General features: G+C 64.5%; 1 protein-coding gene across 1 annotated transcript; it reads left to right on the top strand.

Moving 5' to 3' along the window:
* Window positions 1-6,646: 6,646 nt before the first annotated feature.
* EMIHUDRAFT_370935 (hypothetical protein) lies at window positions 6,647-6,883 on the top strand (the record flags this gene model as incomplete). The annotated part of the gene is made up of 1 exon (XM_005766382.1): window positions 6,647-6,883. A coding segment is annotated over one exon (237 nt), but the record flags the coding sequence as incomplete, so codon positions are not given.
* Between the last annotated feature and the right edge of the window lie 4,648 nt (window positions 6,884-11,531).

Raw genomic sequence — 11,531 nt, 5'->3', positions numbered from 1 at the left:
GGTAAGTTACCTCGTTCGTCACGCGCTGCTCGCCCGTACATCGGCGCTTCATCCTACTCGTCCTGCTCGCGTGCCTCATCCCGGTCTACATGGGCTCGCCTGCCTCGATCGGCACGCCTGTGGCCGACGCCGTGGACGAGCCCTCGAACATGGGCGTGATGGTCGAGTCCGTCACCGCACTACCCCTCGAGCTGTCCACCGGGCCGGCGACTGGCTCAGGTGGCGGAGCAGAGTACGCCATCGAGGAGGACCCGCTCCAGCCGATCTACCGCAAGGTCGCGGGCGACATGTTCCGCGCGGTGAATGACATCGACGTGCCCAAGACGGTCCCGCTCGTCCTCTCGTACACGTGCATCATGCTCGCCATGTACGTGGCGCGCATGGACGCGATGCAGGCACACGCGCTTGTCGGGCATGTCAAGGTCGTCGACGCGTACGACACGACCGCCGGTGTGAACATGCCGGGATCGTATGCCGCTGGCGTCGACTCCAAGGCGGGCATGAACATGTTCCCGACGCCCGACTACTTCCCTCACGGGTGGCGCGAGCCCGAGAAGCCCATCTACATCCGCTGCGCAAACAACGACTACCTCAAGGCGAAGGGCGTCGGCACCGCGTACGCCTTCGCGCTGGCTGACCCGACCAAGCCGCAGGACACCAAGGTTGTGAACACCGAGTGGGTGAACGCGCTGTACGCGCCCGGACTCGCCATGCCTCTCGTCAGCGTCAAGGAGTGCAAGGCGCAGAACATCGTGGTCCGCTTCGACCTCTGCCCACCACGCTTCAACTACCCCTCCGGGCAGACCATCTACTTCGGGGAGGACTTCAACATCCACCTGATGCCGCTCGGCGCATCCGTCGGCGCCAACGCCGCCAAGGCCATCGTGCGCGGCAAGCCGGGGCGGCGCCCGACGGATGGCACCTTCTGGCGGCACGCCCTGTGCATCTCCGGCGACGCGCTAAAGGACCTCAGCAAGATCGCGGACGGCGTGCCAGACCTCTCCAAGATGGACCGCAACGAGGGCCTCGACGACGCCGCGCTGCAGGCGAACGCCAAGTACCACGCGCGGCGCAGCACCGGCCGGCCACTGGCCACTCGCTTCGGGGGCTCGTCGCACTACGACCTCTGGTCGCCCAAGGGTGTGGTAGGCGTCGATGGGCACTGCTACGCACTCATGGTCGTCGACGAGCACACCAGCACCATCACGCCGTACATCCTGCAGACCAAGGGCCAGACGCCTGCCTACCTGCGCAAGTACTTCGCCGAGAACGAGGGAAAGGACGGCCACACGTTCCGCGGAGGAGTTGCGTTCTGCGACAACGAGGTCGTCCTCAACTCCAGCGCCGTGCGCGAGCTCTGCCTCAAGTACGGCATCACCCTCCGCAACAGCTGCCCCTACGAGCCGTGGCAGAATGGGGCGTGCGAGCGTGCGAACGCTACCTGCGGCAGGATCGTGCGGGAGATGATGGCACGCGCAGGGGGGCATGGCGCCGCCCAGCTCTACCAGTACTGGGGCTACGCCTGGGTGTACGCGGCCACCATCGCCAACGCCACCTTCGCCGTGCGCGACACCGGCAAGTCAGCGTACGAGCTCAAGACCGGGCAGCGCCCCAAGATGAACATGTTCTACCCGTGGGCGTGCAAGATGATCGTCAAGTCGCCCTCCCACCTTGTGGCGAACGGTGTCTCACCCACGGGCGAGATGGCGGCCTTCCTCGGCATCTCGCGCACTTCGCCCGGCTGGAAGTACGTCATCACCGAGGGTCCGCGCAAGGGGCACATCGGCACCACCACGCAGGCGACATTCTGCGTCAACGAGCTCTGGAACGGCATCGAGTACCGTGCTCCTACCTCCGACCTCACCCCGACGGACATCGAGGGCGCGTGGCCGGAGCCTGTGACCGCGGACGAGACGCCCGACGAGTCGGACAAGGCTACGCTCGACAACAACGTGACCCGCGGCGACTCCGTCTTCCTCCCCACCACCGACAACCACGCCGGGGGGCTGACCCTCGACGAGGAGGTGGTGATCATGCCAGACCCGGCCAACGACGGCAACGTCAACCCGCCCGCAGCGGGTGCGCCTGCGCCGCGCACCACCCGCAGCCGCGGCGGCGTCTCGACGGGCGAGTACAACAACATGCTCAACGCCCGCCTCGCCGCCAATGCCACGCCCTTCGGCATCTGGGCGGCTGCGGCGGCCGCATCCCCATCGTCGTCGGTCTACCGCAACACCACGGACCAGTGCGTCGCGTACATGTCGAGCGTGGACGGCCAGATCATGCCCATGCCGGACAACATCGTGCCCAAGCACTACAAGGACATCGCCAACATCCGCGACCCCAAGCTGCGCGACGCGTGGTACAAGGCGTATGACACCGAGTTCCTCGGCCTCATCCAGAACGGCACACTCAAGCCCATGCGCCGCCCCGCCAAGGTGCGCGTCCTCCCGCTGAAGGAGATCGCCTCCCGGAAGTCCGACGGCCGGTGCAAGTGGCGCGGCTGTGTCATGGGCAACCTGATGCGGCCCGGCGTCGACTTCACCAAGACCTTCGCGAGCGTCGTCCGCTACGGCACGACCCGCACCGTGCTCAACGTGGCCGCGCAGGAGGACATGGAACTCATCACGTGCGACCAGCCCATGGCGTACACCTGGGCGGAGCGCGGGGAGGGCGAGACCTGGTACTGCGAGATGCCGAAGGGGCTCAAGGGCAAGCCCGAGTACTGCTACATCGACCCCATCACCGGCGAGGAGAAGGACATGGTGTGCGAGGTCGGCAACCTCTACGGCGCACCATCCGCAGGTAACGCTTGGTGGAACCACGTCAAGTCCATCAACAAGGCATTTCCTGGGCTCGTTCAGTCCGAGGCGGACCCGAGCTGCTTCGTCCTCACCCGCAACAGCACGAAACTCATCGTCGTCATCTACGTGGACGACTTCGGCATCTTCCACTCCGGGACCACCGCTGGCAGGGCGCTCGCGCACGAGTACATCGAGCACTTCAACAAGCACGTCGGCAAGCCGCTCAAGGTCCACGAGGGAAAGGTGCACGAGTTCCTCGGGCTCAACATCACCAAGACGCAGACCGGTTTCAAGCTGTCTGCCAGCAAGTACATCGACACGCTGCGCGCGCGCTTCTTCCCGTCAGGCGTCACGCACGCGGGCTACAAGGTGCCCGCGGACAAGGACCTCCCGTCCATCGTCATCAGCGCAGCCGAGAAGAAGACCGCGCCCGACCCGCAGCTCCTCCAGCGCTGCCAGTGCCTCATCGGCAGCCTCATGTTCGCCACCAACGCGCGCCCCGACATCCAGTACACCGTCTCGCAGCTGGCGCGCTGCATGGCTTGGCCCGACGCGAACATCGAGGCCGCCGCCGAGCGCTGCCTCATCTACCTCATCGGCACGCAGGACCTCGGCCTCCACTACGAGCGTGTCACCGACCCCAAGCTCTTCGGCTGCTCCGACGCGAACTGGTGCACCCGCCAGAGCACCTCCGGCTGCGCCTTCAAGATCGGCACCGCGATCGTCTCGTACTTCTCCAAGAAGCAGGGTCACATCTCCCTCTCGACATTCGAGGCCGAGATCTCTGCCGGCACGCTGGCGGCTTGCGAGGCTGTCCACCTGCGCTCGCTCCTCGCGTCGCTCGGCTACAAGCCCAAGGGCCCGACCATCATCAAGATCGACAACACGGCCGCGCTGCGCGTCGCCGAGGACCCGGTCATGCACGACAAGACGAAGCACATCCTGCGCAAGGAGCTCAAGATTCGCGAGCTCGTCGAGTCCGGGGAGGTCAAGGTCGAGTACGTCGAGAGCCTCAAGAACTTCGCCGACTTCTTCACCAAGCCGCTCCCGCGCAAGGAGTTCGAGTCGTTCCGCAAGGAGATCATGAACGACACCGCCTAGGACGGCACAGAGGGGAAACGCCGACTTCCCCTTCATCAAATGTAGTCGACAACCGGCAGTATGGGCGCTCCTGGAGCTCCCCGAGTCACTTGTTTGTTCGTCCTCCACCCTTGAGGAGGCTGCGCAATTGTGCGCGCGATAGTAGGAGATGTAGGAGTCGTCTAGCTTCTTCAGATCCTCAGCCTCGCTACCCGATGCGAGGATGGGGGGCTGTTGAAGACCGACGACCGCGCAGCCGTCTAGTCTACGGCCACACACACACACATAGTGTCCTTACCACCCCTGGACTGCATCTGCGCAGTTTCGTACCGCTGCGGCGCGGTTTTGCAAAAACCGTTCTGCAGCGGCGCGGTTTTGCCCTTCACCCGCAGCCTGGATTGATAGTCATTGTGGGTGTGGGGGCCGCGGGCCAGGACTTTTGTTTGAACAAAGTTTTGACAGTACATTTCTGTCGGGCCTTGAAACAGCTTGTGAGTGGTCACTGAAGACCTTCACAAGAAGGCGTACTCCCCCGACGCTCTCAAGGACCTCACGTCCGCGAGCCTCGCCAAGTTCAAGACGGGCATCGAGCTGGCGAACAAGTTCCTCAAGGGCTCCCAGTGGCACCTCCCCGACGAGGTGATCGAGGAATACATCCTCGACGCGATCGCCGCCAAGGGGGCCACGCTCGGCGCAAACATGCGCGTGCAGATCGGCATGCAGCGCCAACTCGCCGCGCAATCGGGCAAGACGTACGGCCTCAAGGCGTCCACGCTCGCGATGCAGGGCATCCTCGACCAAGACAACGCGGACCGCGCCAACGAGGCCAAGGCGGCTGCGCAGGCGGCGTTCGAGGCGGATATTGCCTCGCAAGGCGTGCTCAAGGAGAAGCTCGCGGCCGCCGAGTCCCAGGTCGCCGCTCTCCAGGCGCAGATCAAGTCCGACAAGGGCGGCGGGGACCGCGGCGGCCGCGCAGCCGCTGGGCGCAAGCCGTGCCCCCACTGCAATGGGTTGCACGGTGGCAAGTGCATCGGCGACCTCATCTGCAAGGGGGTCCCTGTCGCCAAGGTGCTCGAGGAACTCCCCGACCGCATCGACCACGAGGCGAAGGTGCGCATGGCCCAGTCCTCGTACAAGAAGGTGTGCGCCAAGTCCCCCGGCCGCACCCTCCCGCAAGACCCCTTCGCCAAGAAGTCGGACTCCACCGCGGCCAACCACGAGGAGGTGCGGGCGGCGCTGGCCGACTCTGTCACCCGCACGTTCGACCCGGACGGCATCGTCGGCGGCTTTGTCGCTGGCGTCGGCACCGACCAGGTCGAGGACACCTTCCCCGACTCCAACCCCACCGACACGCTCGCCATCCTCAAGGCCAAGACGGCGGCGCGCAATGCGGCGGAGGCACGGGCGCGCGGCGGGCTGTGGGTCAAGTTCACCTCGTTCGTCACCGCGCTGCCTCGCCCGTACATCGGCGCTTCCATCCTACTCGTCCTGCTCGCGTGCCTCATCCCGGTCTACATGGGCTCGCCTGCCTCGATCGGCACGCCTGTGGCCGACGCCGTGGACGAGCCCTCGAACATGGGCGTGATGGTCGAGTCCGTCACCGCACTACCCCTCGAGCTGTCCACCGGGCCGGCGACTGGCTCAGGTGGCGGAGCAGAGTACGCCATCGAGGAGGACCCGCTCCAGCCGATCTACCGCAAGGTCGCGGGCGACATGTTCCGCGCGGTGAATAACATCGACGTGCCCAAGACGGTCCCACTCGTCCTCTCGTACACGTGCATCATGCTCGCCATGTACGTGGCGCGCATGGACGCGATGCAGGCACACGCGCTTGTCGGGCATGTCAAGGTCGTCGACGCGTACGACACGACCGCCGGTGTGAACATGCCGGGATCGTATGCCGCTGGCGTCGACTCCAAGGCGGGCATGAACATGTTCCCGACGCCCGACTTCTTCCCTGCCGGGTGGCGCGAGCCCGAGAAGCCCATCTACATCCGCTGCGCAAACAACGACTACCTCAAGGCGAAGGGCGTCGGCACCGCGTACGCCTTCGCGCTGGCTGACCCGACCAAGCCGCAGGACACCAAGGTTGTGAACACCGAGTGGGTGAACGCGCTGTACGCGCCCGGACTCGCCATGCCTCTCGTCAGCGTCAAGGAGTGCAAGGCGCAGAACATCGTGGTCCGCTTCGACCTCTGCCCACCACGCTTCAACTACCCCTCCGGGCAGACCATCTACTTCGGGGAGGACTTCAACATCCACCTATCACAACACTAGGCACGGGACTGGCGCGCACTGGCACTAACCAGGTACCTTGGAGCACTTGGAGTGCAGTCGCAGGGCAAGGAGGTAGAAAACAGAATGTAGGTAGGTAGTAGAAAGGTGAAGAACAGCCAGGCTCGGACTGGACACCAACGCGGTATGGGTGGACGCTGGACAGATGATGACGACACGCACGAGCGACACACAGACACAAACAGGCTCACAAGACACACAGCCAGCTGGCTGCCACACCCCTGAGTCGGCGTACAGAATGTACTCGAGTACCGATCAAAAAAGAATTTCGCGGTAAAGGACTCGCTCGCTTTGCCTCGCCACTGCCTTGCGGGCGTGGAGATCGCCTTGCCCGGCGCGAGTGAGCCCCAGGCACCTAGCATCAGAGGAGAGCGTCCGGCTGGCTGCCTCGGAGGCGGCCACCCGACAGCAGCATGCTGCGCGTTTTGGCCGAATCGCAAGGCAATGCAACGGCACTCTCACGGGGCATGCCTGAGGCGGCTGAGGAGCACTCAGTCTGGAGGCCGCTGTTCCTTGCCGGCGTGCCCATGGTGCTGCTGAGCATCGCAATGCTCGCCGCCTACCACAGATTCAAGGAGAGAAGGCGCCGCTCCGCGTTGATCCTCTCGGCCAACCGGCTAGTTGACGTTTGGTCTGGCATGCACCTGACCGTTCGGTCTGTCCGCACTTCGCAAGCGGGGGAAAAGCTGCGCACGACCGAGCAGGTGTGAGAGGAGGCCGCGGTAGAAAGTGGCGTGTACCAATTGTGATGCGCCCCGGCGCGCGTGTCCAAAAGATATGTGCTGTGTTATATGCTTTTATGGTGTGTCTTGCGCGAGGCGACACCAACGGTGTGCGGCGTCTACGTTGTATGTTTCATAAAACTAGCATCAGAAGGCGGCGCTGCAGCTAGAGCACTCGACATTGCCCCCCCGCTCTCCGCCCGCTGCCGAGGCATCTCTCGGTTCTCCGACATCTCGTATCGACACCCCCGCCGCGCGCGCCCGCGCCGCGGGCCTTCTCCCCTCCGCCCCGGGCCCCGCGGGCCCCGTCCGCGGAGAGAGCGGTCCGCGTCCCTCCCATGTCCCAAGCGCCAACGCCATGCACAGCGGAGCAGGAGGCGGTGCTGGTGCCCTGCACTGGGGATATGCACAGGTCTCGGGGCGCGTTCTCTGCCGCGCAGCGCCAGCGGGCCAGCTCCGCGAGACGCGACCTAAGCGGGCTCTCGCGCGCGTGTCGGCCCTGCGCACGAACCTCTCGTGCGCACGTCGCGTCCATCCTCCACCGTGTGCGCCCTGCCCTCGCCGACGTCAAGGATTTAGGCGCGCCTCCGCCTTACCTGCACAGTCTATGCTGGCACTGTGTGTGTGTGTGGGGGGTCGATCGTGACGAGCGCTTGCCTTCTGGCACCGTCTCACAGGAGCGAAGACAAGTCCCCCGTTGACTTGTCGGCTCGCTCGGGTCGCCTCCGTCGCAGCTCCTTCTCTCCTTTTCTTCGCCGTTTCCGCGTTGCGCCGCGTACCCCAGCCAGGGCTAGGGCTCTCTTGCCCGCAACCCGATCCCGATCGTCTGGCCCGCTGGGTGTGCTTCGTAGCTCCCCGGCCCTGGATGTGAGGCTACTAACTGCACTCCAAGTGCTCCATGTGCGTACGGTATCGCACGCTCCCACTCACTATAGTGTCTACGAAAAAGTTCACTCACGCCGTGTGTGTGTGGCCTAGCAGGTTTAGAGTGACGTCCTTCCGGTCCCCACCTGCACGAGCAGGATTTTGGAAGGACGCGTGCGAAGTGCCCTCCTCTTTTTTGCACGACTCTCGAGCTTATCGCCTCGCCGTCCTCCTATGAACAAGGAAACCTTCTAGCTCATGTGCCAGAGTCCGCGCCAGTCTGCGCCCTTGAGCCTTGTCGTGCCAGTGTGAGAGGCGTAAAAAGAATTCTGTATATTGGCTTGCGAGGCCGTTGTTTCGTTGGCGCGGATCATCCGATCAGGGGGGAGGCGATCACGCCACACGCGCACGGCGAAGGGTGTCTCGCTCGACATATCGCCGCGTCGCGGTCGCCCCCTTCTCGTCGTGCTTCCCTTGTCGCTTCTTCCTCTGTCGCGTCGCATTCCTCTGCCTCGTTCTGCGACGCCGCCGCCGCCTGCCGGTCCCTTGTTCTCTCGGCTTCTTTCGCCTTTCGGCGCAGCTCCGCCCTCCTTGCTGCATATCCTGGCCCCTCGAGTCTATCGTGCTCTCCTCGAGCAAGGACGAGTGCACGAGTCTTCTGACGCTCACTGCGATCATTTGCCGCCCAGTCATATCATTGCAACAGAAAGAAAGAAAACAGACACCCCAAGGGAGGGATGGGAGGACGGCACGCCGCCACCACACAGGGATTTTAAGGAGAGGAGTGTGGTGCTAGCCGTCGCCCACCCTCGGGCGTCTACCACTTCCTATATCTCTCTCCGCAGTTTCTCACCAATTCTCGCAGCGACCTTCATGCCACCTCGCGTTCTTCCCACTCTCGTCGTTCTCTCTCCTGCTGTCTCTTCCCCTGACTCATCGCTCTCCTCGGCCTCGTTCTGAGACGCCGCTGCCGTCTGCCTTGCTCTCGCTGCTTCTCTCGCCTTTCTGCGTAACTCCGCTCTCCTCTCCGCGTATTTTGGTCCCTCGAGTTTAGAGAGAGAGATTTTTAGCAATACCAAACAAATCTAACACTCACACGTCATTTGGGGCCTGGAGCCCTGTTCACGCGCGCGCGAGACGTGCAGACAGGGTTGCCAGGTGAGAGCGAATGGCGCGGTTCACGCCTCGCACAACAGAGAGAGATGCGCTCTGCATGGTGGGACATAAAAGAAAGCGAGTACTTGGGCGAGTAGGCCGTGCGGTCGACGCTGCCGCGCGCGGCTTTGCGCGCGAGGCGGCGCAGCTTGAGAACGGCGGTGGGCGAGAAGCCGCCGCCGAACGTCTCGTGGAGCAGCAGGTTGAAGTTGTTGCGCTTGACAAAGATCGCGTCGTGGTAGAAACCGCGATGTGCCTTGACGTAGCCGTGGCCGTTCTTGTGGTCGAAGGGTTGGCCGGGTTGCCCGCGCGCCTTGCAGCCCATGTTGTTGTGTTGTGTTCGGATGCGTGTACACACACTGTCCGAGAACACCGGATCCGACTAGGGATACTCTTGGATGGAGGTGAGGACTGAGGAGAGTCCGGCCGCGGCTACAAGCATGGAGCGTTAGCGCTCTGCAAGCCACTAGTAGTGCAACGCGAATTCTCGCGCCAGTCCCGTGCCAGTGTTGTGCGACGGAGTTTGTAAAATTCTCTTTCTCGCTTCGGATGCATCGTGACATCTGACAACTGGATTTCCACTGGTTCGTCCTCCTCGAAGTCATCTTCCCCGGCTTCCTTCCGCTCTGAAGCCTGCTGGGCAATTGGAATTACGAATGAATTCTTTTTCTCGCGATGTCTGCCCCGCCGCGCCGCCGCTCGCGCCGCCTCGCCACCGGGGCCACCGCCTCCTCCGCCGCCGCTCCCTCGCCAGACACGCCGCCGCCCGCCCGCCTCCTCGACCTCCCCACGGACCTCCTCGAGCGCGCCCTCGCTCGCTGCGAGAGCCCCGTCGACATCGCTCGCGTCGCGGCCGTCTCGCTGCTCTTCCACGCCTCGCTCGCGGCGCAGGCCATCCGCTTGTGGGCGCAAGAGCGCGGCTTCGAGCTGCCGGCGCAGCCAGAGGGCGAGAGCTGCCCCGTGCAGTGGCTGTGCTTCGCTGCGTTGCTGTGCGAGTCCAACCCGCCGGCGAGGGCGGCAGCAGGCCAAATGCACAGCGTCTTCATCGACGGCGAGGGGCGGCTCTCGTCGTGCGGCAGTGAGGCAGGCTACTCAGGGCTACTCGGCCACGGCGAGGGCGTGGCGCGGCTCAACACGCCGACCCTCCTCCCTTCGCCGCTGGGAGGCGAGCGCGCCGTGAGCGTGTCGGCTGGAGGCGGGCACAGCCTCGCCCTCACCGCCGACGGCGCCATTTGGAGCTGGGGCGAGGGTGACTTTGGCGAGCTGGGCCACGGCGACGAGCGGACCCAGCTGCTGCCAAAGAAGCTCGAGGCCTTTGCTGGCCACCGCGTCGTCGCTGTGTCGGCTGCAGACTTCCACAGCCTCGCCATCACTGCTGACGGCAGCGTCTGGAGCTGGGGCTTTGGATACCGAGGCCAGCTGGGCCACGGAGATGAGCAGTCACAACGGCAGCCCAGGAAGGTCGAGGCCTTTGCTGGCCAGCGCGCCGTCGCTCTGTCGGCTGGGCAGTACCACAGCCTCGCTGTCACTGCTGACGGCAGCGCCTGGAGCTGGGGCTGGGGAGGCTTTGGCAGGCTGGGCCACGGCGACCGGCAGAAGCAGCTGCTGCCGAAGAAGATCGTGGCCTTTGCTGGGCGGCGCGTCGTCGCTGTGTCGGCTGGAGGTCAGCACAGCATCGCCATCACCGCCGACGGCAGCGTTTGGAGCTGGGGCTCGGGAGGCTCTGGCAGGCTGGGCCACGGCGAGGACATGTCGAACCAGCTGCTGCCGAAGAAGGTCGAGGCCTTGGCTGGCCAACGCTTCGTCGCTGTCTCGGCTGGAGGCGTTCACAGCCTCGCCATCACCGCTGACGGCGCGGTCTGGAGCTGGGGCGATGGAGAGCAAGGCCAGTTGGGCCACGGCGACTGGCAGACCCAGCTGCTGCCGAAGGAGGTGGAGGCCTTTGCTGGCAGGCGAGTCGTCGCTGTGTCGGCTGGAGATGTGCACAGCATCGCTCTCGCCGCCAACGGCGCCGTCTTTACGTGGGGCAAGGGCGAACGCAGCTGCCTAGGCCACGGAGAGGACATTTCGAACCAGCTGCTGCCCAAGAAGATTTAGTCGTGGGCGCGGAGGCACCGGGGTGTTCCCGACCTCATCTCACCCGCTGGCTGGGCGAACGCGAACGCTGTCATCCCATCTGCACCCGTCTGCTCGCCTCACCGAGTGACGCGCGCCGAGCCACATGTGCATGCACATGTATCAGTACACAGTGCTGAGCTGCCACGTGCTGGCCTGTGCTGCCTGCGACGCGAGAGGCCGGGAGCTGCTCCGGCTCGTGTCCCTGAAAACCCTGTCGCCTTGTGAGGTTGTGTGCTCCTGCCTCCGGGACCTCCGTCCGCGTCGCGGCCTCCGAGGCCAGCTCCGTCGAGTCGCCCGGGCGCGCGCGGGCACGGGCACCGAACTTACCCGTTACCGGTGTTGGCTAGTTCCATTTCACTGTGGCACAGCTCGCGTTACAAAACCTTGATTTGACCATTTGCGCAAAAAGGTACATCTCGGTGCCTTCCAGAGGCAGCTGCGTTCGCACTTGCCCCACGTAAAGACGGCGCCGTTGGCGGCGAGAGCTCGGGAT

Source organism: Emiliania huxleyi (assembly GCF_000372725.1).
Source record: "Emiliania huxleyi CCMP1516 unplaced genomic scaffold EMIHUscaffold_511, whole genome shotgun sequence".
In the NCBI taxonomy this organism is placed as follows: Eukaryota; Haptophyta; order Isochrysidales; family Noelaerhabdaceae; genus Emiliania; species Emiliania huxleyi.
The sequence above is the reverse complement of the archived record's forward strand: the minus strand, read 5'-3'. Positions and strand labels throughout refer to the sequence as shown.